The following is a 27,998-nucleotide window of genomic DNA, read 5'->3' as shown; positions in this document are numbered from 1 at the left end:
CTAGATTCATTTATGGCATTAGCTTGATACGGAGTGCTGTTTTTTATCAAAGTGTCAATGAGAATCTTAGATCTAGCTGTGTAGCTTATTCTAAGTCAAAAGTTAATTTTTTTATTCCTAGATTCTTCTAAATCCAAAAACGGTAATGGTGAGAGAAAAAGGAGGAAAGAAGACGAGGAAAAAGATGACAAGCAGAGAAAGAGATTGAAGAGGTTGAAAGCAGGGAGTGTGTCCGACCTGTCTGAGAACAGCGATTCTGAAAATTCCAGCTGCAGAGTGCAGGATTCATCCTCGGATTCAGGATCAAAGAAACAGCTGAAACAGCGTTACACTTCAAAGAGGCCATTGGACTGTGAGGTTCACCCCTCCCATATAGGTGGGGAACCTTCTCCCAGCCATTTAGGAGATAGTGAGACTCAGAAATTGAGAAAAACTCCTCCATCCGATTCTCCTAGTGCATCCTGCAATGGGGCATTCAGTAACACAGAGGCACAGGAGTGTGCTGCTGGTGTTAGTGGTGGAAAATCAGATGAGAAAGGTGATGGAGGAATGACAGAAATAGAGGACAGGAGTGAGGGGGCATCTCGAGAGGACTCGGAGGCTGTGTCTGCACTGCTGGCATCCCAAGAGAGTGAGCAGCTGGTCTCCATTGAAACCACATGTGTGCTGCTACATGCATCACCTCAGGAGTGTGAAAGAGCGGAGGGTGAGCACGAGATGTCAACAAATGATTCAGAGGTCAGAGGGTCAGAGTTCACCCACGCAGAGGCCAGGAGGTCAGAGTTTAACCAATCAGAGGTCAGGAGGTCAGAATTTCCCCATTCTGTGGCCATTACCACCAGCAATAACACTGCAGTCACAGTAGAAGAGGAGCCTAGAGTAGCACCTACTCGATCTCCTGTCAAACCTGGCAGCAAAAAGGAGGATGTGGATTCTAAACAGAGATGTTCTCCAGCAGCTGTGAATGCAGAATATGGACCTGTGATTTCTTTGGAAGCTACCCACAAGCGTAGTGTGCACGCCAGTCCTTGCTCCTCTCCCGAGATCATATCTAAAGCTCAGACTGTTTGGGAGATGTCCAGACAGAAGAAGGGTGCATCTCTAGAGATGGGCCTGTTGAAAGAGGACACTCCTCTGCCTAAATCGATGGACAGAACTCTTAGCTGCCTTAAAATGGCACCCAATCCGAAAGTGACCTGCTCCACAACTCCAGTCCTGACTCATGCCCCTTCTCCATCCCCAAACCGATCCAGAACCCCTACACTTTCTCCTTCCAGTACACCTAATTGCACTCCCACTCCAGACAAGTCCACCAAAAGTCCCCTCATTGTGGACAGAAAGGATCCCTTCACTATATACAGAGACCCTGCGTTAGTCAGGGCGGAGCTTGAGGCCCACCCCACCTACATCCAGCCCCCTCACACTCCCCCAAACCCCAAACACCACCTAAAGACGCCATCTCCCTCCTCCAGCTCACCCAGCCTTACCCCTGCTTCCTCCCACAGCAAGCTACTGAGTCCCTCCCCTCATCCTGCACATCTCTCGCCCATTCCCCTCCACTCCCAGCCTCCCCTCTGCTCCCTGAGTACACCCCACTCAACCATCCCTCACCCGCACCTCCTTCCATCCCTCCTGCCTGCACTGCCCCCATCTGCCGCAATCTTGGCTGGACATCCTCGTATCGGAGCCCTGGGACTTCCTCACCATCCTTTAGCCCTTCCGGGTAACTCGTCTCTTCTGGGCCAGACCACCGGTGCAGCTTCTTTGGCACATCTTGGCCTCTATCCCCTCTTGTGGCCTCCTTTCCCCAATGGAGCCCATAGCTACCCTGGACTGGGCCTGCAAGCATCCAAATGGACACACCCAGACGGCGCTGGCATCTCTGACAGCAACTTGAGGAGGGTAAGTGACTCCCATATTCTGGAGTCAGTCATGATAATAAGCTTGGTCGGAGCTGTGGTACAAAGTTGGTTGCTCTGACACATAAAAATCTTGTGGGGACCTTGGTTTGAGGGCTCCTATGACTCCTTTGGGTGGCTCAGTGGTTAGCAGGAAGTCAGATGGTCTTTCTGTGTAAAGTTTGCATGTTCATGGGTTTCCTCTGAGGGCTCCAGTTTCCCCCACAATCCAAAGACATGCAGGATAGGTGAACTAAATTGTCTGTAGATGTAAGTGTAAATGCGTGTAGTGGGTGTCTAGGGTGTTTCTCTGCCTTTGGTCTGAGACGCTTGGATAGGCATCCCCATGATCCTACATAGGACAAGTGCTTTGGAGAATGGATGGATTATAGACTGTCATTTGAATAAAAAGAAAAAATTGGATTGGATTTTAAGAGTTTTATATTTCAAAAGGGTTGCAAACAAGGCCGTGTTATTCCTGAGTTGTTGTGTGTACAGATTATATTTGTGTAGGTACTTATGAGATCACAGCTAAACCTCATGTTGTCACGGACACATTTAGATGAAGCGGAGCATGTCCCATGAGGTGTGCATGCTGGAGAGAGAGTTCCCCTTCTGCTAATACTGTTATAGACATAGTGGGTATTATCCTGACTCCTCAGAATGTCATGCAAGTCAATGATGCTTGTGTAATATCATCTGGTTTAGTTTAAAAGCCCAGATAAAACATCAAGAGGCAGGTTATGGTATTATGGATGCATATTGCAGTAGGTTGTTTGCATTGTGACTGGCTGAATAGAGATCTAGGGAACAAGAAAATTACAAAGAAAGCTACAACAAGAGATGAAAAGAATGATGAACTGAAAGAAAGTCATCCAGGCAGAAGATTTCTTTTCTAGTTTTATTTATATGGTATCAGGACATCCTTGAGTCGTCTGTAACCAACTATTCATCTGAACATGTATTATGAATATAAACAAGATTGTGTTTATTGATGTGTGTGTGAGAGTGTACACTTGTTTACGTGAGTTCTCTTGCATACTAGGAGGGGATTGACTCATGTCCTTGCACATTGTGTATTAATTAATATATTTGTTGTCTCCCTAAGGTTTGAAGTCCTTTGACTTCTCTAGATCGATCCAAAACTTTGATCGATAAATTTGTCTGAAACTCTGTATGTTTGTCTATGTGGTAACAGAATCCCCCAAGCCCTTGGATTTCTCAACCCACTCCTGTTACTAATGCAGACGGTCAAGGGATGCAACCCCCACTCCCCATCCGACCCTCCAGTGCGGACCCTCAGAGAGCATCTAGGAGCACTCAACATTGCATGCCTTCCTCCAAAACCACAGAGTAAGTTTCATCTCACTCCTGCACACACTTTTTGTTTGACTTCATATCATTGTTGTAATTAATTAGTTACATTCATATAGCGCTTTTCTGGGTACTCAAAGCACTTTACATATGGTAGGGGGAATCTCCTCAACCACCACTAATGTGCAGCATCCACCTGGATGATGCATCTGCAGCCACATTGTGCCAGAACGCCCACCACACACCAGCTTATAGGTGAAGAGGAGTTTATATGAAGCCAATCAGTATATATGGGGATGATTAGGAGGCCATGATGGACAGAGGCCAATTGGCAAATTTGGCCATGATGCCGGGGTTAAACCCCTACTCTTTTTCCGAAGGACATCCTGGGATTTTTAATGACCACAGAGAGTCAGGATCTCTGTTTAATGTCTCATCCGAAGGACGGACTCTTTGACAGTATAGTGTCCCCATGACACACAACCGCCTCTCACTCACTCGTCTCATTCGGTTGAATAGTAGTGCTTGTATTACACATGATTTTAGTCATTTCTGCAGGTTCCGCACACTCACACCAAAAGCGTGCGCACCATTGATCTATTTAAGTGGCGTTCTCATAAAGCTGCCTCTCAAACTGCTCGCAAGAAGCAAATAGGCTTATTGCACTTAAACTGTCAAATACATACAAAATGATATCAAAATTCCAGTCCTGCCGAGTATTCAGGTAAACACAAATAGCTTTGGAACGTAAATAGCTGAGAGAACTCAGGTTGTGCAACAGTATATTGGATCTGTGGATAAGCTCTTTAAGTGACACCTGCTGCTGTCTGTCATGTCAATCAAAGAACAAAAGACAAAGAGAAAATCATGTGCTGCTTTTGACTGAATAACTTTTAAAACTTTAATTGTAAGCATTAATCTGTATTTAATTTTTACAATGAAAACAATAACACAGTGTTATTTTACATTTTGATTACTTTCATTACCTGAATACAACAGTTAGACCCACCTGAAAAACTTAAAGCTATGTTAATTTCATTTGTCTCTTTATTCTATCGAATTTATTTGTGCTATTGTTTACAATTTGTTTATTTGTTCTTATTTTATTACTGTTTATTTGTCTTTTTTTGTAAATCTAGTTCAGTGATACAAATAAAACCTCCCTGTGCTGTGTGTAAGCTATTACAACAAAATTACTCAAATTATCAAAAAATTAGGAGATAATAACAAATTATCGGTATGTCAGTATACATTGCAGTTTTCCCTTTGGCATCAAAAATGGAATCAAATATCAATAGTTTTCAAGGTATCGAATCGAAGTTGGAAATTCCAGTATCGTGACAACACTAGTACCTTTAATTACAAAAGATTAATTTGCTGGGTGTTATTAATTTTCTATAAATGCTTATTGACTGCATTTAGAATAGAAATGGTGACGCGGGCTGTCTTAACCAAGATCTGACTGTTGAATTATTAAAACTCGATTACCAACCTGGGGTTTGCATTAATAGTGTGCATTAATTTTCAATTAACTTCCTATGGTCCATCATCAATTATATCTTTCTTATCAGACATACTGACCCTTGCAACAAGCTTTTCCACATTCATTCCTGCTGTTCTTTTTTTCTAGAGAGCTGGATAGACGAGCCGTCACCGAGAGCACAGTCATCCACACTCACTTCAAGTCTGAACAGGAGCGTGTCCGTGCAGCGATGGGCAAAAATGGGCTGACTTACTCCCCAGGTGCCCCTGAGTCACCTCCAAGTCGAAACAAACAGCCACTTGTTGTTTATGATCTCACAGGTGAGAGACCTAACCGCTACCAGGAAGAGAACCGGCGCATTCTTCTGGAGAGCAGTGAGGTGGCTCCATTCACTGCTAAACTGGGCTCGGAAAGGGAACTGCGATACACTAGAAGCCCCACATCTGCCCTTCCTTCCAAGGAGAGGGAGAGCGAGATGGACAGAGAGAGAGACCAGGACCGAGAGAGAAATGTGCATGCATTCAGACATACTCTTCCTCCCCGGCCACAGTCGGCCCATCCCACCCCAACCCTCACTCCGAGCAGCTACTACTCTTTGCCAGCCAGCAAAGAACTTTACGACAGGCTCAGTGCCAGCAACACAGTTGCCCCTGTCTTAACTTCCTCCAGCTCACAGTTCTCAATGAGAGCCAGACCTCCGCCTCTCATTAAACGCCACCACGAGAAAGAAGAAGGTCTCCTGGGAAAGATCACAGAGCAACTTGCACATAAAGCATCTTCCATGATGGCAGTAGATGTAGCGACTGTGGAGAGAAGGGGGCAAGGCTCTTCTCTCATTTCTGTCTCCTCTTGTCCCCGCAGCGTGCCTTTACTCCACCGTGCCCCTATTTTCCACCCTCCGGCACCAAACGTTCTAGTTTCTAAAGACTCAGGACATGGCAGATTGTCCCCGCCAACTCTCACACCCATTCAGCCAATGAGCTTGTCTGGAAAAGGTCAGAAGCAACAGAGGCCACCCACCCTGTTACCTGAGCTCAAACATGCCACCTTAGATGGGAAAAGACCTGTGCCAGAGAAAGCAACGTCATCACAAGCCTGGGATACCCACTGGGGTGGAGTCATGTTTGACAGAGAGAAAGTAGGTGGTGGGCACACAACAAATGGAGGTGTAGTCAAACCACAGTCGGCCACTGCGTCAGTCATTGTACATACAACAAGTCACACACATAATACAATAAATTACACGGTGTCTGACAGCTTAGTTTCCCGGGTGCAGTGCGGCCACATAAAGCCATTGGAAAGTTTGTCTAACCCACACTCTAAGGAGGGCAGTGTTCAGTATAAAAGAGGTGTCCTGTGGACCCCTGTGGATACTGTTCACCCCATCAACATGACGACCCAAAAGGGAGACCTCAACACACCCATAAACATGACAACCAAACCTATTAACACAGCTCAACCGAGTCACGGAGTGACACACCCCTTAACAAATATGAATGCCACATGCTCTAGGATAGACCTAATCGCAGAACACTGCAAGAGGAGAGACGGTGGAGCCGTTCAAATGAAGATGGAGCCATCTCCCACCTCTTGTTGCACTTCTAGAGAATTCCCTCATCTGAAGAAACACAGAGCTGGACTAGCCACTGCTGAATCTAGACATAACACACATACAATTCAGCCTCAACACACTACACATCCTTCAGATGTTTTGAAACATACCTCTTACCTTTCAAATAGTAGGTATGGGACTTACACTACACTCGCAACACATACTGTGTGTTCTACACATGCTTCGGAAAGAGAAAAAGAGTCTGTATTCAACACTAGCACTTCTGAATGTCTCCGACTGGCACCAGGGACTTCTAGCCCTTTACCAACAACCACACAAGGTTTGCTAACCAATGAGCAGATACCTGCTTTGGCCGTAACAAACCAGTCAACTCAATTCAGTCAGAACAACTACCATAAACTGAAAAAAGCCTGGCTGACCCGCCATTCTGAGCAAGATAGAGAAAGTACGGCCTCCCAAACACTAGATGGCACTAAGACTGCTGTAACTTTGACCAGCACAAGCTCCTCTGTGCCAATCAAACAGGAAGTGAATGGACTGGTGGATAATTGGTGCACTCAGGAGGACAAAGATCCCTCCTTAGACAGCAGAAAGTCCAAAATAATAGACAAGAAGCCTATTCAAGATAACAGGAAATCTAGTTTAGAGGACAGGAAGTCTAATAGTAATGCTACAAGTTTCAATTCAGAGGACAAAAAATCGGTCAAAGCCACTGAGAAACCAGTGACCGCGGGCAAGAAGTCTTCCTTGGATGATGTTAAACCTCTCTTGGACAGAAATGGAAAGCTGGAAAGTAAGGAAGCCTTTGTGGAGGACAAGAAGCCTAATGAAAGACGATCAACCTCGCTACATATGAAGCCCGAGAGGGAGAAACAAGGCGAGAAACGCCCATTAGAGTCCAGCGGTGACAGTGAAAGTGGAGGAGACTCCGGCAATGAGAGTGAGAGTGGTGGATCAGGACGGAGGTTTAAACGGCAGTCTAAGTCCTCTTTTAAAATGAAGCCGAATGACAACCAGAAGAAGAAAGTAGACAAGGAACAAGAGGAAGAGGAGGAAGAGGCCAAACCCAATGGAGCTTTGCAAAGTGCAAAGGATAAGCCTCAACAGAGGCTCGCTAACAGCAGTAAGTTTTCCCACCTGTTTAAATGCTGATGTATGTTCAGGCCTAAAGAAAATGTTAATAATTAGAACATCAAAACATTGTCATTGGTATTAAAGTGAAAATATCTTTCTTCTATAGAGAAAGTTTTTAGCATATAAACCAGTATAGACCTAGTAAATGATTAATAAATGATATATAAAATGATATACCTAATATAGATTTTACTATATGATATTTAAAAAATGTTTTTCATTTCTTGTTTTTGTGTGTGAAATCAAATGTTGTTGTGTTGTAAGTCATCTCATACCTAATCGGTCCTTATAGAAGATTGTTCTCAAATGCCTATTGAAAAAATTTAATTGGAAATTAATATACCTTTGCAGTATTCAATGTTGCACTCTATAGCAGCTCCTTTTAAGCATTAAGTCTTTACCTAATTGTAATTGAGACTCAATTTCACCATGGCATTCAGAAAAGGGAATGAAGGCCATGGCTATTCAAATTAGTCCTATTCAAACTGATGCTGAGAATTCAAATGTGTACTCGTCTCAACTATGTTATTTCTGACTCAGATGGCATCCCTCGCTCTGTGCTGAAGGACTGGAGAAAGGTGAGAAAGCTCAAACAAACTGGAGAAACTTTCTTGCAAGACGACTCATGTTCAGAGGTCGGGCCCAACGTGCAGAAGTGCAGAGAGTGTCGATTGGATCGCTCGCGTAAATCTCATGAGCCTGCCATCTCACCCGTCTTCTGCCGATTTTACTACTTCCGACGGTTAGTTTTTCTTGTTGTTGGCTACACTGTTCTTGGACATATGTGAACTCCCAGTGATGCACTTAATTTAGGTTTTATTTGTTTCATTATTGGTGCAATATACAGTGGAATCCAACTTTAATGAAAGCATTCACTCAAGTTTGCATAAAACCTGATAATCATATTATCCATGATTTGTGAATTTTTAATGGAAGCAAGAATATCTGAATTTTTGTAGCGTTCACATAGTAAATGTCACAAATCTCCTTATTTCAATAGTGATTAGTGTGAAATTCGAAATGTTTCTTAGTCATATTGTCATTATTTCCTTGTTTTATTTTATTTTATTTATCCAATCAGCAGCAGTCGTGCTTAACGCTAATTCTTCCCATTCTCTCTTCAGTCTGTCGTTCAGTAGGAATGGCGTTGTCCGTGCGGATGGGTTTTCGGTGTCTGAGCAGACAGATGAGGAGGCGGTTACCGTGTGGATGGGGAGCTCAGAAGATGACGAGGACAAGAAGAGGAGCGAGATGGACCTTGAGATGTCAAAATCTGTCCTTGCGTTCATCGGAGACAAGTTCTGTCAGCTCATAAAGACAGAGGACATTGCATTCACCTGGGTCAAGAAAGACAGTACGTTTGTGTGGAATGATGGATACACAAAGTCTCTCATTCCTTGTCATTTTGTCTTTTTCACCTTGCCCTGATGTCTTTTCGCTCTTTTTCCAGCTCAGATCATGTGGAAGCGAGCGGTGAGAGGTGTGAGGGAGATGTGTGATGCGTGCGAGGCCACTCTCTTCAACATGCACTGGGCATGTCACAAATGTGGCTTTGTGGTTTGCATGGACTGCTACAAAGCCAGGGAGAAGAAGAAATCCAAAGGTCACTTGCAAATACATCACAGATTTTACTATTGATTTTAAATTTACCTACAAGATTCCCTTTTCTTTTCACCTCTCTGTGGAAGAAGCAAGCTTAGTCCAACATGCTGGCTTAAAGGGATAGTTCACTTTGAAATTAAATTTTGCTATGTTTTAGCTTACCTCAAGGGCATCCAAGATGTAGGTGTCTTTGTTTCCGCAGTAGTTTCAATTTTGATATTTTTAGGTCAAACCGTTCTTCTCTGTCAGTCATATAATGCAGGTCTATGGTCACCACCTCAAAGAGCATGCACAGAGAAGTCCAAATTAAACAATTCCCCATCGTAAGTACACATTGATGGCCTAAGACACGAAACGAGTGGTTTGTGTGAGAAAACGAACAGTATTTATATTGTTTGTACCTCTTGTATACTTTCTGGCGCTTGCGCAGACTAAGCCAGAACGCGCGCGCACGTCACACACCAGGAAGTGCGCGCGCCCTCAGATCACTTGGACGTGGTTGTGTAGAGCAGTGGTTCTCAAAGTGGGGTCCGTGGCGCACTGCCTGGGGGTCCGTGGAAAGTTCGCTATAAAATATAAACATACCCGGAGAAAGTGCAGGGCCCATCGTCATTCATTACTCCCGCGCGTGTAACGTTAGACCAATGAACATTCGGTTTTTACATTACGTCAATCTACCAAAACATTTCCCTCAGGTTTTAACTTCACGTCTCACAGCTAATGAATGAATAAAAGCCAATTAAACAGGCGCATTGTGTTTATCAGCACTCCCCTCGCTTTAACTTTGGGCCAATAGAAACTCTGTTGTATTACGTCAATCTGTCAAAGTCGTTATTTCGACATAATATCTCGTAATTTCGCCATAATAAGGGGACATTCTTATCTGCGTGACTGCGTTAAGCCACATTAAGCGTTCTTATAATGGTTTTCTATGGGAGGAAAATGCTTAACGTGTATGCATTTGTTGCGTTGAACGTTGCGTTCATATTCTGGGCTCATCTGATTTACATAGCCTACTTTGTTATGATTTTAGTATCATAAGGATTAATAAATGCACGCACAATTATCCGTGAACTTGATTTGATCAAATGCCTTTCAACTTGTTTGTGAAAAATTCAGAATTAAATGAATGTGCAGCAATTTGCAGAGATTCTGTAGGCCTACTATACTGTTGTAGCCATTAAATAAGCGCATTTAGTTTCATATTTGTTCAAATATTATGATGTTATTTTGTTTCGTTTATGTTGATTTATGAAAAGTGCAACAGCACGAGTAAGATAGAATGCGCAATATATCGAGAGACGTGGAGCGGGTTATATGATTTTGACCACTTCATTAAGTTTTGTTTTGTAGAAAGCCTTTCTTTAAAGTGAATTTCGTTTTGTATAAATTGTATCTTAATTTTAATACATTTTCCATCAACCAATTGATTGTTTTTAATGAATAAGATGCAAATATAACAGACAATAATCATGGAGGCGCCCGTGCGGTCACTTGCACTGCACGTTAACTGGAGCGCATCTCATCCTAACTTAACGAAACTCAGTGTATGCCTCACACAGACATGAGAAATACATCAAATACACAAAGCTTGAAATGTCTTTAAACGAAATAATTCAAAACGAAAAGAAAAAGGCTACTCTCTGATTATGTAATCCATGATGTGCATTTCTCTCTAAAGGCGCGTTCACTACGAATATGGCGATCGTCAACTTCATCTTTGCAGCCGAGACTGTAATAAAAATCAATGCACGCGCCACCGGATTTACAAACGCACATCTTGCTTGTTGTACGCACACATATTATAACATTATTATTAATTAATACATCTTTTAGAATATTTGATTGAATGCTGAATGTTGCGCTTGTTCAATTTAATAAAATTAAAACTTTAATTGTGATCATTAAAATAATTGAATATTAAATATTTAGTGGCCAAGTTTAGCTCATTTATTATATATATAATTGCGCAGCCCCCCCCCTGTCAATGATCTAGCACCCCCTCAGCACATGCGTTAACGATTTTGCCAGGGCTTCAGCCCCGAATGTTTTGAGTGTAGCCCTGAATGTTTTTTGAAAAGTTGACTGACAAAAATGAAACTGGACAATAGCCTATGTAAACCCCCGAAATCATAAGTCGCCTTATTTCATTGTGCTTTGGCTTTGCTGCTGCTTCGCTGCTATATGTCAGTAAAACTTTCCTGTCGTATCAGCCGTGTGCTCGCAGCGCGCACTCTTCAATATCAAGCGCAAATGCAGCGCGCCCTGTACCTGTAGAAACTACGAGCATGTACGTCGTGTTCTGTCGTCAATTAAGTATTGAAATAACCAAAAGGGAGATTAAAACTGCGTACTTTTTCATTATTAATATTCTAACATTTTATCAATATTGCAAAGTCATCAAAACTGACTCGTGTCATAAAAAAATTATTTTGTGACCAAAAATGTGAAAAATACATCTAGCCTAAATGATCGTTCTTGACATTCTTTTAACTATAAGCAACCCAATTTGTCTAGATCTGTAATATTATTTCCTTTGTATAATGAGCTTGTCTTTGTTTTCAATTATATTGTATTTTTTTTTTGAGTGTGAACTGCTGCACAGTCGTGATTTAGTCAGCTTGATTAACATTATTACAATGTATTCCTATTTAACACAGATGTTCTTTGCTAATTACAGAAACTATAAGCAAAATATAAGTATATATATATATTTATAAAATAAACAAACAAAAGATTGCACTGGTGTTTGATTGAAATGTAACATCTATATGCAAAATAATCCTTGAAAGATTTCTCATTTAAGGCCATTCCTGTTTGGAATATGTGATTGTGTATTGTCAACAATAAGAAGAAACATTCTCAATTTCCATTTTGCAGTGTGGATCATTCATTTCAACTAGAGGTCGACCGATTCATCGGCCGGCCGATTAATCGGCCGATTTTTTGCATTTTTAACATAATCGGCATCGGCCAATATCCAAGTGTATCAAGCCGATTATTAGGCAGGCGCATCTGTGGGCAGCCTAGTGTTGTTGTTGTGGAACACGCATTCGACGCACGCCGCGCCTAGAGTCATTCTCCAGCAGAGTGAGCAGACCTCATCCAGTGCTTAAGGAAGGAGCTAAGTTCCTTGGAGAACACTCTTTTATATTTAATTAAAAACTTTTGATATGTTACTGCCAACTTAGAGAAAAAACATGAATAGGCGACATGACGTTCGGCTACTTTGAAATTGATAGCGTAGTTGAGGTTGCATTAGCACAGAAGGGTTGTTATCATGTCACAATAAGTAAGCAAATATTTACAGACAGTGTGAATCTGAGACTTTTATTTGTTCTGTTTGTGTGTCTTATATTTGAAAGGGTTGTCACTCAATGCAGAGAAATAAGCAATAAAAAAAGAGACCAACTATATAGTGAAGGACTGGCTTTGCTTTACTAGCGTCGTTGTCGCTAGGGTTGGGTAGCTACAGATAGACCCGGAGCTAATACGGCACTGGTGCCTTAACGACCGTTATTTACCGGACCGAATATCAACGCGCATTTCTGTGCTTCATATCAGTGCTACTGTTATGTCTGTGCTTCTCTTGGATGCTCTGAAAACGGACGTTAGAATAACAGAAACATCGCTTCGCTGCACTTGACACTAGTCAGCAGTTAACTTTAGCATTCCGTTAGCTAGCTGGATTAAACACGGTTAAAATGCTGGCCAAACAGTAGTGTAATGTGTGACTGTATTTCACTGTAGACTAGGGGTGGAACGGTAGGCTACATGTATTCGTATTGAACCGAAACGGTACAGGCGTCACGGTTCGGTGTATACATTTCCACGGAGAATACACGCTATAAAAATAAATAAAAGTCGCGTGCAAAGTAAATGCGGAACTACTGTTAGATACGCGAGTTCTTTAGGGACGCCTAATCTGTAGCTCCGCTTTAGCTCCGGCTGCGATGTAAAGATTGCAATGCTGGAATATGTTGTGTGTGTGTGAGAGAGAGAGAGAGAGAGAGAGAGAGAGGGAGAGAGAGGCGCGATCGAGATCGAAAAGTCGCGTGTGTTTAAAGTCGCAAAGTGTTTACTTATATTTGTGTGCGCGCGTGTGTGTGTGTGAGGCGCGGGCGCGATCGAACAGTGGAAACATAAAAACATACTCTGTCATTTTGTTTATCAGGACATCATTCAAACTGCAAAGTGTTTAAGTTACTGTTAATTAAAATGTTAAGGAAAACAAATATATTAATCTGAAATTAGTAGCAAATTAATTTTCAATTCATTCAGGTACAATTACCAAACATATCTCAAGTTCTTTTTGTCTTTTGTACAAGTGCAGATTGGTAAAGTGTTCAATAAATGTTTTTGTTGAGAAATTTTGTCTATCTTAAGTAATTATTTGTGTTACATTTTATCTTTCAAATAGAGGTTAAAAACAAGCACATAATCGGCCAAATTTCGGCCAAAATAAATCGGCAGCATTAATCGGCCATCGGCCGACCCGGATTTCAAAAGATCGGCATCGGCATCGGCCTGAAAAAAACCATATCGGTCGACCTCTAATTTCAACATTTATCCTCATTCTCATGTTTAAGAATCTGTTATCTGCTTGATAATTTATGCTACTGCCCACTGACATGCTTTTAAAGCTATTGTTATCCAGTTTTTGGGGGCCTTCAAACACCTTAAAATGCACATATGTAGCTCCGAGAAATCCAAATTTTCTCGGGGTAGCATGCCCCCGAACCCCCCTAACTACCTCACATTTCAATGCGCGTGTCTGTGGGCTAATGTGGGCTGGTGTGGCTGTCCCCTGTATATAGACCTACAATATACATTATTATCTGTATCGAATCATGTTATTTTGTAACCCACCCCCAGCCCCTAATGTTTCAGGCTCAGCCCCTGATGTTTTTAAAACCTAGAAACGCCCCTGCCCCATCCCATCTTTCGCTTTAGCTATTTAGCTATTACATTTAGCTATTACATTTGTGTTGCGGTTATGAGGGGGTCCTTGGAATTTTTATTGCCCTTTGAGGGGTCCCTATCTCCAGATAGTTTGAGAACCCCTGGTGTAGAGGTAAAAACGATATAAATACTGTTCGTTTTCTCACACAAACCGCTCGTTTTGTGTCTTAGGCCATCAATGTGTACTTACGATGGGGAATTGTTTAATTTGGACTTCTCTGTGCATGCTCTTTGAGGTGGTGACCATAGACCTGCATTATATGACTGACAGACAAGAACGGTTTGACCTAAAAATATCAAAATTGAAACTACTGCGAAAAACAAAGACACCTACATCTTGGATGCCCTTGAGGTAAGCTAAAACATAGCAAAATTTAATTTCAAAGTGAACTATCCCTTTAATGTGGTTTATGCTGGTTTGGTCTAGCAGGTTAAAAAATTAGCTGGTATTACTTGCTGACAACATGGTCTTGCTAACAGGATTCTAGTAGTCATGAAAACCTAAAAAAAAATCAGGAAATGGTAAAATTGTGATTTCCAGAATAGCTAAGGGGATGGAAATTATTTTAAAAAATGCTAAAATGAACTTCTTTTTTACGTATATATACATATACATTTCTCTTTGTGAGTGCAATCTATATAACATGTTTTTAAAATCCTTACCTCGAAAGAGTGGAAAACTCAAGAAAAAGTGTGGGAGAACTGTTTTCATTAGTCACGTAGACCAAGGAAGTCTTAATGGTTACGGTAGTTAAAAAGCAGGTTTTTTGGTTGTCTCTTTCCACACAATTTGTATATTTGTCTTACTTTGTCTTTCAGATAAGGAGATGTATGTCTGGGTCCGATGCGTGAAAAACCAGCCTCATGACCTGAAGAACCTAATGCCTACTCAGATTATACCTGAAAAAGGTAAGCATTGGTGTAGGTTTGTGTACTTTTTTGTATCTAATTATCACATCCTGTTCTTTGTCACCTTTGACTGTGAACCTGATAGTAAAAGTAGTGCATTGCCATCTTTTCGTAAGTGTTGGTGGACATGCAGAGCTCTATGCACTCGATGAAAGAAAAGTTTGGAATCTCATCCTATTGTCCCTGCACTGACAACAAACCCCTCAACCCCAGCATGGCCACTACCAACGGACTCTCACCAGTAAGACTCTAACTTCACATGATGATGTATTTTATGGCAAGTCACAAAATTTGTGTAGCTCTACTTGCTTTAGATTTATATTTAGATTGATGCATTTGGCTGACACTTTTATACAAAGCGACTTAGATTTTGCACTCAATGTAGACTTGATTTCCTGGGTATCAAACCCATGACCTTGGCGTTGCTAAAGCCGTGCTGTATTGCTTAAGCTACAGGACTGTTTAGATGCATATAAAGCTGTATAGTTGAATGTATCAATATTTTATGTAAGTGTTTGTGTAACATCAGCTTTCAGACAGAGATCAGAGTGACTTGAAGAGCCGGCAGATCCCAGATCAGCAGAAGAACTCGCAGCATGTCACACTGAGAGCGCACACTGAGAGAAGAGGTAAGGCAGTGCCTACAAAAACACTCCAAACCAAACACAGATCATTCATACATTTTGCCCTTGCTTCCATTTAAATCTGAGTTTTTTCCTAACCAGTCATGTCCAAAACTAGCAATGCACAATAAGACGTTTTATTTGTTACTTTTTCTCAACTTGCAGGTAGCCCCTGCCCCCAGATAAATCTCATTGGTTCAAAATTTCTCCTTCACATTGTGTATTGAACATCAAATATGTTCTTTTTTTTCTTTGCACAGCATTTTGATTTCATTGAAAAATTATTAACTTCCTGTAGCACCCGGTTTTAACACAGTTTTGACACATTCTGTGTATTTTCTGAAGAAAACACTCTTGAGATGAGTGGTTTTAATATGTTCTTATTGATCCAGAGAAGGCAGAGTGTGACAGTATGGAAACTCACAGTAGGAAGTCCATGAGCTCCGAACAAGGATCAACATTGCGTGACCTTTTGACCTCCACAGCTGGGAAGTTACGTCTTGGGTCCGCTGGAGGTGCCTTTGCACCAGTTTTCAACTTATCGGAACAGGTTTGATATGTACATGATCGTTCAAATCCTGTTGATAACTAAACTAGGTTTATCACTTGTAACAAACTCTATTTATGCTCCATTCTTTAGGTAACCCAGAACACTCGCATGCCCAACATCCTGGATGATATCATTGCTTCTGTAGTAGAAAATAAGATTCCCGCTACAAAGATGGCCAGGACGGGGCTGAATCAGGATTTGCTGCCAGAGGAGGAGATGGGGCAGCGACCAGAGGGGGTGAAGCTTGATGAAAGCCCATTGGCTGATGCCCATACCGTTGTCCCTCACGATTGGCTTGGAAACCACCGGCTGCTTTGGCTCAAAAATCACCTTCACCAGGGCAACCAAATACTGTTCAAAGAGAACTGGACACAAGAGCAGGTTTGTATATCTTACGCTAGTGGAGTATTAACTATATCTCTATTGATACTAGGTGAGAAGGAGATTCATTTACAAGAGAAATTATAGGGAATTAGTTTTACATTCTGTAAAAATTAGGATTATGACATAGGATGAAACCTCTTGGGATTTAATTACTTAAAAATAACTTGCCGTGGGAATTATGATATCAGTTGATTTTAACTGAACTTAGAAATGGCTTCTTGTATGAACTTTTTTTTTTTTTTCAAATGTAAAAATAATCTTCATTCTGAATCTGAAGTTTGTTTGATGTCTCTTTAGCCGGTGCTGGTCTCCGGATTGCACAAGAGTTTGAATGCTAATCTGTGGAAACCTGAGCACTTCAGTCATGAGTTCTCCAGCCTCCACAGTGACCTCTACAATTGCAGAGACGGGAGCGTCACAAACTCCAAGGTCAAGGAGTTCTGGGATGGTTTTGAAGATGTGTCAAGTGAGTGATCCAGTTTAGCATTTCTGCATTAATTTCTAATTTGCTGAATACGATTTTTGTTTGACTCTGTGGACTAAATGTTATTTGCATGCTTGTGTATGTGACCCATAGAGAGGCCCAAATCTGCTAAAGGGGAGTCAGTGGTGTATAGACTGAAAGACTGGCCATCAGGGGAGGAGTTTTTGGCACTCATGCCTGCCAGGTACTGCCACCCTTGGAAATGTTTGAAGCATATGTCGTCTTTCAGACCTCACTAGTATTTGCATAAAATACCACTTTGTTTTTTTTTTTCAATTTTGCTAATGTGTCCTCAGTTTGAATACACTTTCACCACTATTTGAATACACCTCTACTCAAGCTTTGAACTGAGGCATGCAGTAACAGTGCAACAAGTGCCAGGATTAAAAACGCATTAATTTTATCCAGAGAAATAGATTTCTAGCGATAAATGACCAGTCTTCTAATTAAAGGGATAGTTCACCCAAAAATTTCAATTCTGTCTTCTGCTGAACACAAAAGATATTTTGAAGAATGTTGGTAACCAAACAGTTGACGGACCCCACTGACTTGCATAGTATGGGGGAAAAATACTATGGAAGTCAATGGAGACCATAAACTGTTTGGTTACCAACATTCTTCAAAATATCTTCTTTTGTGTTCAGCAGAAGATAGAAATTCATACCAGTTTGGAACAACTTGAGGGTGAGAAAATGATGACAGAATTAAAAATTTTGGGTGAACTATCCCTTTAATAAGAAATGTGAGATTGCTTTTTATTTTGCACACGTTTCCGTCAAGCTCTACATTATTTCTTGATTTGACCAAAAAAGTAAAGAAATTACAAGCCACATTAAACAACACAAGTATAGTATATACAGAATTATCATCATTATTATAAGAATAAGCAGAAAACAGTTTAATTGTATTGATTGCTAAGTTACTTAAATAGTTTTGACATAAATCCTTTTATTACATTGCTTTAATTCCATATCTTGTGTGCACATCTCAGATATCATGATGTGATGAAGTCTTTGCCGGTACCAGAGTACACAGACCCAGAGGCTCATCTGAACCTGGCCTCACATCTGCCCTCCTTCTTCATTCGACCGGACCTTGGTCCTCGCCTCTGCTGTGCCCACGGTATTCTTTCTTTCCTGTAGTCACTGACAGTACTGTGTTGCTCTTTGTTATGCAATGGACCTTACGTTCCTGTGTTTTTTCAGGTATAACAACATGTCCAGAGCAAGATTTTGGGACCAGTAATCTACATGTTGAAATCTCAGACACCATGAGTATTCTGGTATATGTCGGGGTGGCCAGAGGGAACGGAGCCCCATCTAAAGCAGGTACTTGCAAGTAAACATGACATTGTGAGGCTGAATGACAGACATTTTCCTCTTAAATATTGATTTGCCTTTGTAAGTTTGCATAAACATTACATTATTTAACAGTAAAATGTATTGCTTTGTGAGGGAGGTTGATTTGAATGCAGAAACATCCTGCATTTGGAGTTTAAAAAGAAAAAGACTCAACAGTCAATAGTTGCACATCGATACAAATACATTCTTTGACTACCTATAACCTCACTGCTGCCATAATGTCTCTTTTAATGTTGATAAATAAGTAATAAAAATGTTTTTTATTTAAAAGATTTTCCACTCAGGCTTAGTGCAGTATACTTGAGTCTTGCCAATTGCTAAAATGAAAACTTTATTGGCGTCCTTTAAAATGCCATCATGAGAGTTTTTAAAGGAATATTGTGAACCACAACGTGTGTGTGAAAGACTGCATTCATTTGGTTGTTAAACCCTTTTATGTGTTAGGTGTATTGAAGCTATTGGAGGGGGAATTTCTGGATGAGAGTGTAAAGAAACGACTGAAAGACCCTAATGAGATGCCAGGTGCTCTGTGGCACATCTACATGAGTAAAGACCTACAAAAGATCCAGGAGTTCCTACAAAAGGTATCACACTACTTGATCATGTAAAGCTTATGTACTTATAGGTAAGGAATAAGTTGCTCAAACTAATGCAGTAAAGTATGGTGTGCCACAAGGCTCTGTCTTGGGCCCTTTGTTATTCTCCCTCCTTCTGAATCATGCCATTTGCTTGCATTGCTATGAAGACGACACAGCTCTGTATTTCCTCCAGATTTAATTAGCTCACTAAACACTTCATAGTTATATTGCTGCTTTATTAGACGCCCCTCCCCCAGTCATTGAGGATATGATATTCATGCTCTTGTGTGTGCATGTAGGTTGGTGCTGAGCAGCAGACTGAAGCAGATCCAGGGACAGACTCAGACTCGGAGTGGGACGGTGATGCCGACCCCCTGCGTGAGGGAGGCTGGTATCTGAGCCCCAGGCTGAGACAGAAGTTACAGGAGGAATATGGCGTAGAGAGTCGCACACTCCTCCAGTTCCATGGAGATGCTGTTATCATCCCGGCTGGAGCTCTGCACCAGGTACTTTACCACACTCACATTTCCTGCAAAATCCTCCTAAAGCAATCTGTCCTGTGCTCTTGGGAAGGATTGCTGGTTTCTTAAAGCTGTCAAACCACCAGGCATATTAAGCATTTCACCCTGTGTCTTTGTAGGTGATGAATCTGCACAGTTGCATCCAAGTGAATGTAGACTTTGTGTCCCCTGAACACGCGCACAACTCCTATTATCTAACTCAAGAGCTCCGCCCTCTCAAGGACCAAGTGAACTATGAAGACAAACTCCAGGTACCTCCATCTTCCTAATGTGACCTTATTTTGTTGATCGTTAAGTTTCCATTTCTACTGCATCATGCTGGTAATCTCACCAACAGTGAAATCCTATTGTTCCAAAATCGTATGTATGTTAGTGGCGTTGTACCTCAAAGCATTTTCAATTCATTCTTTTAACTGACTTAAAGGGTAACTCTCGCCAAAATGCAATCTTTTTGGGTCTTTTTTGTTAATCTACCTGAGGCAAACTTTCGTTTAAAAAGCATAATTAGAATGGAAACGCCACTTTTAAGTTTGACCGTATTTTCGTTTTCGGTCAAATTGCCTTTTGAATGGGAGTGAATGGGGCACTTCTATGATAGCATCAAAAATCACTATTTTTAAAACACTAAGAAGGCTCGACACAACATGAAACTTTGCTTGAAGTATCACCAGAGGCTCTACACATGAACTCCAGCATTGAGAACATCCACCGGCATTTTGACAGTCAAAAATAGTCGATCTCCGAAAGCAACGTAACAGGGAGGAGAGTAAAGATGGAAAGCTCCTAAAGCTTAGTTCCATATAAATTCACGGATAATTTGTTGTTTTGTCGTTAGTGAAAATCAATATTGACCTTGTATTTGAAAAAGGATCCTCATATAAGAAGCAATACTAAAATTCAGAGTCAGTTCATTCACATTCGGAGGACCCCCTCGAAAATGAGATGGTGCATCTCAAGGGGTTATCCTTGAAAATAAAGAAATAAAGATCGACTATTTTTGACTGTCAAAATGCCGGCGGACACAGCTACAGTGAGTTATTCAAAATCTTTCTTTTTAGTAATCTCTGTGTACACAATGTAGTCAATGCTTGAGTTCATGTGTAGAGCCTCTGGTGATACTTCCAGCAAAGTTTCATGGTGTGTCGAGCCAAATAGTGATTTTTGATGCTATCACAGTAGTGCCCCAAGCACTCCCATTCAAAAGGCAGTTTGACCGAAAACAAAAATACGGTCAAACTTATAAGTGCCGTTTCCATTCTAGTTATGCTTTTAAATGAAAGTTTGCCTCGGGTAGATTAATAAAAAGACCCTAGGTTGCATTTTGGCGAGAGTTACCCTTTAAGGCTGGAATATATTATTATAGGATTTTTGCTGCTATTTACAGTTTGAAGGAGTTGAACCAGATTTTGGTCACTTGGAGTTGACCGATTGCACAGAAAATCACAGTGTAGGATGGGCACAGACTCATTTTATGATTCCATCCCGAGAATATCAAACATTACATATTGTTAACATCTGTCATATGTCTTCTTGCAACAATGCATGCGAGTTAGAACAAGTTTAGAATCGTTTAGTGTATGATGTCCAGTTTTCCTTCAATGGCAAGTGTATGATGCCTAGTGTTGTAAATCTGTTCAGGAGTTGTATAGTGTATTGCAGCCTTTAGTCATAAGAGGCATGATGTAGCCATAATTGCTATTACAGTTTTACATTCCCTGAATGTGATACTTACATTTTTCGTAATCCAGTCTAATTAGGCAGACGTAAAATCTGATTCCACAATATATTTTCATCCCTCTTCATTGTTTAGGTGAAGAACATCTTTTATCACTCTGTGAAGGATGCTGTGGCCACATTGAGCAAGCATTTAAAGGAGAAGAACACAGACGAGGTAAAACAGGAGGAGGAGTCCTGACAGTGCATCTCCTCCTCTGTCCAAACCCTTGGAGCGTAAAGACAATACCAAGATTCTCCAGGAAAGGAAAGAGCATTCGTGCTTAGACTTCAACAAAATGGGCCACTCTGCAAGATTCTGTGACTTCCTCTGTCACTTTCTTCTCTTTGATTTTATTCTCATTGTTTGACCTTGTCATTGTCTTCTTGCACGGACAGGAAGTGAGGTAAGTGGTACAGCAAACAAGATGAAAGTGGTACACTGTGCTCTCCAGACAGGTGCAGTGAGCTTTAAAGCCCACTTGCCGCACATGCAGAAGGCCCTGGAAAACAATTAGAAAGAAAAACACTGGCAAATGTTTTTCCAAAGGTGTTAACGATCCGTTACACGTTCTTCATCAGTAGTTCTTGCACTGCGAAGTGTTCACCATGCTGTGTTTCGGACAGTTGGAGAGAGCTGAGATTCTTACGCAATCATTGCAGCATTCCATCACATCAGCAGCTGCCAAACTTGACAGGTTTTATTATGTTTGAACAACATTAAATTATTTACAGTTTGGCAAATATTCACTGTGCAGAGGGAGAATATTAAAGAAGTTGCCGTTTATTCTGTTTGTTTGAAAAAAGATCTTGTGAAATTTTCAGCTGAAATGTAATATGTACATAGCAGAATATACATATATAAATATATATATATAAATATATATATTAATTATGATTTTCTATAACATGGTGTGCTTTATTTGCTGTATGTGTTGTTTGCTACTGTATGTACATTGAAGTTAAAGAAATGTTTTACATTTTCCATTAAAAATGGAATAATCAAAATGTATTTGTCTTTAAACTGTTTGCGTGCTCCATTAATATCCATTAAAAAAACTATTAAAGATTATTCATTCAGTTTTTTAGGTTTAAATTAAAGGGATAGTTCACCCAAAAATGATTGACTTATTCAGGTGTTGATTTAATGCCGTATGACTGTTTATTGCCTGCGTGTTTATGAGACTGTATTCGCGAACCAGGTCAGTTTGACATACGCTTTTATAAAGTGTAAAACGAAGTAGAATGTAGTTTTTTAGACAAATACTGCTCAATTCTGACACATATCAATAATATGGCTTAAAGTCATAAAGCATTGGCACCACATTTCACATCTGTGATGATGACATTTCAGATTAAATCAGGAATATTCAACAAGAAAAAGTGTTTTCCTGTTTATTCAATTACATGTTCAATAAGAACAGAACATTTATCTATTAACAAAAGTAAATAAATAGGGTAACAACTCTAGACTGACTGAAGTTCATGCTTTCAGTGGCTGCTCTCATGCCAGGTGATTCACCTCTGCTCAGAAGTTTGAGGTAGTGTAGGTGTATATGCAGGTCTAGCTGTCATTTGCCATCTCTAACAGTAGCTGGATCTGGTTCTGGAGGTCAGAGGGCACGTGCAGGAGCCTCATTCCCAGCGGTGAAGGCTGAGCTAGAGAAGCTGTGGGGCTCTGATGCTCCTCGTAAGGGTCTCTCCTCAGACTAGCATTCTCTGCCTTCAGTCTCTGGTGTTCCTCCATCAAGCGCTTGTTCTCCACGAGCAGGACAGCCATGAGCTTCCACAGGTCAGCGATGGCAGTGCTCTGCTCTTCCAGTCGAGTCTTGTCATCTTTGGCAGCCTTCCAGCCGAGCGGAGGACTTTGGACGACTGTTTGACCGGGACACTGTGTTATCCGGGACGAGCTGTGTTTTGAAGAGCTGACCAGGATCTTTCCTTTGAGTTTAGCCTGTTTGCAGCTCATCCTGATCTGTCGCTGCTGTTGGAGATGTCTGTCTCTCTGGAGCTCTAAAGACAGCCGTACCTTGATATACATCAGCATATGGTTAAAACGACTGTACTTTACAACAATGTCTACACTCTGAAAAGAAAAGGTACATACATGTAAAAGAACGTTCATTGTAGCTTGTACCTTTTTGCCATTTTGTACTTTTTTTGTACAGTACAAATTAAGAAAAATGACGCCTTAAAAATGACGACACATTTCCATGTGTTTTATGCGCATTTTGGGATGTCAGATATAATATAAGAAGATGCGCAGTCTTTAGAGTCCTTGATAGCGCGCACGCCTCCCACGCCAGAGATCCCGGTTCAAATCCCGCTCGGAGAGACGGCATCTCAAAACTTGCTTTGATCGTTCTGAAATACCTCAGCCAAAGTCTGTTATCAGAATAAATTGGTGTAATTCCCTCCCAAAAGCGCCTGGATTCCCAAACACCAGCATCCGAACGCAAGAGAACATAACCGCGTTTATAAGTTATTTATGATGTACGAAAAAAAGAGCCACAGTGGCTTCACCGATTGCAAGTTGCAACAACTTCCATTTTTATTACAAATATTTTGCGCCAATTTCCCAGGAAGTGACGATTTTGTTCTCTTGAGCACATGGGATGGAAACGCTGTTTTATTCGCACATATTTAATGCGATATTCCAGTTAGAAAGTTAAATTCGCAACTCTGCATAAAAACATGGCTAATAACAGCAATTGTCTGCAAATGTTGTAAAAAAACATTATTTGATTGTTCAGCTTTCATTTTTTGTTCTTTTCTCCATTTATGCTTTTAAGGTGATGTTGATATCAAACCTGTCAGAAATTATGATACATATAAACAATAGTAAAATAAAAAAAAGACACTGAACAGAACAATTGCAAGTGGTTGAATAGAACTACTATGGTTGCTGTGTTATAACAACTTAATAAGTGTTTATTGAATAACAAAATGAAGCAGATTAATCTTAAAGCACTAATAAAAAGTAACATTTTGGTTATGATGTGGATTGTCATTGTTGCAGCGCTCCAAAACATTTACACCTTCAACTTTAGGTACAATATTTGTACCAGGAAGTTGGTAAAAAAAAAAAATTCAAGAACTTACTTGTATTCAGTAAAGAGGTATTACACTGATCTAAAGATTACATTGTTACAAAAAAAAAATCTATTCAGAATCCTGAAGAAATGTATCACAGTTTCCACAAACAATAGTGAATAATTTGTTGGAAAAGTATAAAATCAGCATATTAGAATGATTACTTAAGTAATGATGCGGAAAATTCATAAAATAAATTTAATTTTAAAACTTATTAAAATGGAAAAGTTATTTTTTAAAATTGTAATAATCTTTCACTTTATTTTTTACTGTATTTTTTTATCAAATAAATGCAGCCTGGGTGAGACTTCGTGAAAAAACATCAAAAAATAAAACTTAGTAACAGTAATGCGAGTCTTTACTAATATCTATAGGTATGCCAACGTGGAATCTGAGACCATCTGTATCTTTTGCCCTAAAGTTGGTCCAGATTCCATGTGGGTCAGTCTACAAGTTACAATATTTTTAAATATTAGGCTTTTTTAGACCTAATCAAACTAATTGAAATCACATGGTGGGTCGGTTGATTGTAAGGCCTATATATATCCCTTCATCAAATGTGTCCACCATTTGTCTGAAGAAGACCCAGCAGGGTCGAAACGTTGCCTTTATATTAAATATGGGAGTTTAAAGCAGTGTTGCGGACATAACATTTTTTTTCATTTCAGTCTACAAGTTACACATATTTACAAAAGAAAAGTTTGAGATTTTTGTGATATACTCAACTATCACCATCCCTCATAAACTATATTTGAACATTATAAAATCCATTTAAAAAGTGCAAGACAGGACAGTTAACTGTCAAAGACACGTAATACGTAGGTCTATACGCACAGGCCGACGGCTGGAATGGAGTCACACTAGTCATGAACCTCGTCTTACCTGTTCAGTGTGTGTCGTTGAGAAGGCCTCGTTCAACAGCTCTGAGCAGAGAGAGAGACAACACGCGTTAGTTTACTCTTTCATTTATCTTCCTGTAACTTTGCCAGTTCTTCATGTGTGGATTATCTGGAGAACGCAGTGGGCTTCATTACTTTACCTGCTGCTTCAATATGGCATGAAATCGCCTCTTCATACTTCTCTCTCGCCATCAGCTGATCTGCCTTTCGGCCGTAATGATGGGCCTGTAGTAAAGACAACTGCCATGTTTTCTGGGGAAAGAGGGTTACAGGATTTAAATAAGTATGTCCCACTTTATTTTAGGTGTCATTAACTATTATGTACTTACAATGTACTTATGGTGTTCATGTATTGCAAAACACTTTTGCTGCTATTGCGGTGGGAAAAGATTGAAAGCAAGATTTGGTGAATGTGGTGTATTCTTAGGAGCTAGTAAGTCATGTGATGTGTGTGTTTGAACCTGAGTATCAGTAAAGTGTGCTTGAAGGCATTTGTTGGTTGTTTGCCACGTTAACACACAACAGTGAATATATGAAGAGTTCAGATGCAAAAGCCTCTAAGTGCCCTCTGAAAATTTCTTCAAGAATGATCATTTTTATCAAGCTCGTATATTTAAGTTCAGTAATTTCACTTAAATGACAATTAATAGGTTATTTTCATTGCCATTTAAGTGAAATTGCTGAACTTAAATATACGAGCTTGATAAAAATGATCATTCTAGAAGAAAATTTCAGATGGCACTTAGAGGCTTTTGCATCTGAACTCATATATATATATATATATATATATATATATATATATATATATATATATATATAGCCTATTATAACGAGTGATTTACAAGCAAATTTTAAAAGGCCAATTATTTTTGACTGGGAACACAAAGTGTGTTACAGGGTTTTCAAAACAGCACAAGGGTTAAATGTTATACATAGTTGTAAAAGTGTTCAATATCAAAAGATTTGATGCTTGAGTCTTAAAACAGTGATTATGGAATCCAAACTACACCACGTGTCAGTCAAAACATTTCATAACTCTTAAAAGAACACATTGAAAGCCAGTTATGATTTCGGAAATATTGAATAATCGTCACAATATTTAGCATTTTTTTATTATTATTATTGTTTATTTATTTACTAGGTCTAAATAAGCTATTGACATAAGGCTCTTACAAATTAACACTTGTTGATCACATTAAAGGCTTGAAGTGGGACATATTGTGCGTATTTAAAACTTTAAACGCGTCAAGCCCTAACTGAAAAACTTTCGGGTTTTTTGTTTTGTTTTTGTATTTTATCTTTATTAACTCGTTACCACAAGTTGCCAGAACATTGTATAGAGTTATACAGTGATACATATCACTTACACGATTTAGAGGGCCGTCCATTACTTCCATTTCTGTTTCATCCCCTGGTTTGACAGATTTAACTGTGTTTAATTCCTTAATTTTACTGCGAGGACTCGCCACAGAAAGAGTAGCGGTGAGTGGACTGACACCTTGCGCAACCTCGCGCGCGTGCTTGTGTGTGGTGACCTTTACGGTCTATGGCAGTGACGTCAGAACAGAAGCCGGACTCCACAGTGTATGACGCCATCTCCTGGACAACACCGGCGCATCACTTACATCAGACAAACTGAGGAGAAAATACTATCGCGTGCGTAAGTATAGTGGAATGCTTGGTTTGTAGATGAGCAGCAGTGCATTACAAGGCTGTGCGTCACATGGAGGCTATAAATGGATCGCTCTCACGACACAATTAACAAGAAAAATCACAGATGCTAGCCTACTGTACTCAATGTCTCAATCACATCTGATGCATCTATACGGCCCAGTTTCACAGACAGGGTTTAGATTAAGCCAGGATTAGGATTTAGTTCAATTAGGACATTTAAGTAGCGTTTATAAACGTGTCTTAGAAAGAAAAAAAACATTACTGCATCTTGAGACAAAACAATGACACTGACATGTTTTAAGATATATTAGTGCAAGCTGCTTTCAGTTAAAACAGCTCAAACATTCATTTTAGTCTGGGACTAGATTTAAGCCTTGTCTGTGCAATAGTAAGAACAAAATAGTTTTGTGTGTGTGTGTGTGTGTGTGTGTGTGTGTGTGTGTTTTTGTGTGTTTTCATCAGCCAATAGTGACATTCAAACGTTACATTTCAAGCTCAGTATTTTACCTTGAGTGAAAATACAGTGATCAGTTGTTTGCAGATTTTCTTGCCACTAAATTTTGAACTATTCAGAATTCATTCCAAACATACTGTAACAAGGCTGAAATAATGTAACGTTTATAGTTAGAGACAATAATAATTACTTAGGGGTAATATAGTTTAATCATTCAACTGTTCCGGGGGTCTATTTTCGGTAGCGCTTTAATTTAAAGGTCAGAGGTCAGAGGTCCGCCGGAACTCGACTCGCGTACGGCCATTATCAGAAGCCAGTGATTATGGCTAATAAAGTCATAAATATTATATTATAATATTATATTACATACAAATTAGTTATAAATAGATATTTTTCTCACAAAAACGCAATGCTTCACTTCAGAAGGTCTTTATTAACCCCCAGGAGCCGTATGAATGACTTTTTATGATGGATGGACGCACTTTTTTTGGGCTTCAAAAATCTAAGGTACCACTCACTCCCATTATAAAGCTTGGAAGAGCCAGGATATTTTTTAGTATAACTCTGATTGTGTTTGGCTGAAAGAAGAAAGTCATATACACCCAGGATGGCTTGAGGGTGAGTAAATTATGGGATAATTTTACTTTTAGGTGAACTAACCCTTTAATGTGATGTAGTTACACATTACTACATGTGCTTAACAGTATATTATGCAAAATTACAAGTAGCTAACCCTAACTCTACAGTAAGTACATGTAGTTACTTAATATTACTCAGTACTTATCTGGA

General features: G+C 40.0%; 2 protein-coding genes across 2 annotated transcripts in view; one reads left to right on the top strand and one right to left on the bottom strand.

Moving 5' to 3' along the window:
• jmjd1ca (jumonji domain containing 1Ca) overlaps positions 1 to 22,331 on the top strand; it is a 68,223-nt gene extending 45,892 nt beyond the window's left edge. Inside the window, exons 9-27 of the mRNA XM_081347344.1 lie at positions 122 to 1,902; positions 3,097 to 3,251; positions 4,843 to 7,391; positions 7,943 to 8,144; positions 8,527 to 8,756; positions 8,853 to 9,005; positions 14,786 to 14,875; positions 14,992 to 15,116; positions 15,405 to 15,504; positions 15,891 to 16,048; positions 16,139 to 16,429; positions 16,730 to 16,898; positions 17,010 to 17,100; positions 17,908 to 18,038; positions 18,122 to 18,244; positions 18,722 to 18,861; positions 19,155 to 19,361; positions 19,496 to 19,627; positions 21,187 to 22,331. Of these exons, the coding sequence (XP_081203470.1) occupies positions 122 to 1,902; positions 3,097 to 3,251; positions 4,843 to 7,391; positions 7,943 to 8,144; positions 8,527 to 8,756; positions 8,853 to 9,005; positions 14,786 to 14,875; positions 14,992 to 15,116; positions 15,405 to 15,504; positions 15,891 to 16,048; positions 16,139 to 16,429; positions 16,730 to 16,898; positions 17,010 to 17,100; positions 17,908 to 18,038; positions 18,122 to 18,244; positions 18,722 to 18,861; positions 19,155 to 19,361; positions 19,496 to 19,627; positions 21,187 to 21,291 (6,932 nt within the window). The 3' untranslated portion in view covers positions 21,292 to 22,331. The remainder of the gene's footprint in view (positions 1 to 121; positions 1,903 to 3,096; positions 3,252 to 4,842; positions 7,392 to 7,942; positions 8,145 to 8,526; positions 8,757 to 8,852; positions 9,006 to 14,785; positions 14,876 to 14,991; positions 15,117 to 15,404; positions 15,505 to 15,890; positions 16,049 to 16,138; positions 16,430 to 16,729; positions 16,899 to 17,009; positions 17,101 to 17,907; positions 18,039 to 18,121; positions 18,245 to 18,721; positions 18,862 to 19,154; positions 19,362 to 19,495; positions 19,628 to 21,186) is intronic.
• Positions 22,332 to 22,470: 139 nt separating this feature from the next.
• Positions 22,471 to 26,594, bottom strand: nrbf2a (nuclear receptor binding factor 2a). Its single transcript, XM_081347365.1, has 4 exons — positions 26,449 to 26,594; positions 25,222 to 25,333; positions 25,065 to 25,105; positions 22,471 to 23,118 (listed from the first exon to the last, which is right to left on the bottom strand). Exons 1-4 carry the CDS (start codon positions 26,476 to 26,478, stop codon positions 22,654 to 22,656), a joined length of 648 nt encoding a protein of 215 aa, XP_081203491.1. The 5' UTR covers positions 26,479 to 26,594; the 3' UTR covers positions 22,471 to 22,653.
• Positions 26,595 to 27,998: the final 1,404 nt, after the last annotated feature.

This window comes from Scardinius erythrophthalmus, assembly GCF_964197995.2.
Source record: "Scardinius erythrophthalmus genome assembly, chromosome: 19".
NCBI classification, from domain to species: Eukaryota; Metazoa; Chordata; class Actinopteri; order Cypriniformes; family Leuciscidae; genus Scardinius; species Scardinius erythrophthalmus.
This window is presented reverse-complemented; position numbering and strand designations above follow the sequence as displayed.

Excerpts from the sequence above, each read along its gene's own strand:
- nrbf2a (XM_081347365.1), bottom strand. The coding sequence starts at position 26,478 with ATGGAAGTAATGGACGGCCCTCTAAATCGT. Across the intron at positions 25,334-26,448 it reads TGGACGGCCCTCTAAATCGT|AAAACATGGCAGTTGTCTTT; the intron begins GTAAGTGATATG and ends CTCTTTCCCCAG. Across the intron at positions 25,106-25,221 it reads ATGCCATATTGAAGCAGCAG|AGCTGTTGAACGAGGCCTTC; the intron begins GTAAAGTAATGA and ends CTCTCTGCTCAG.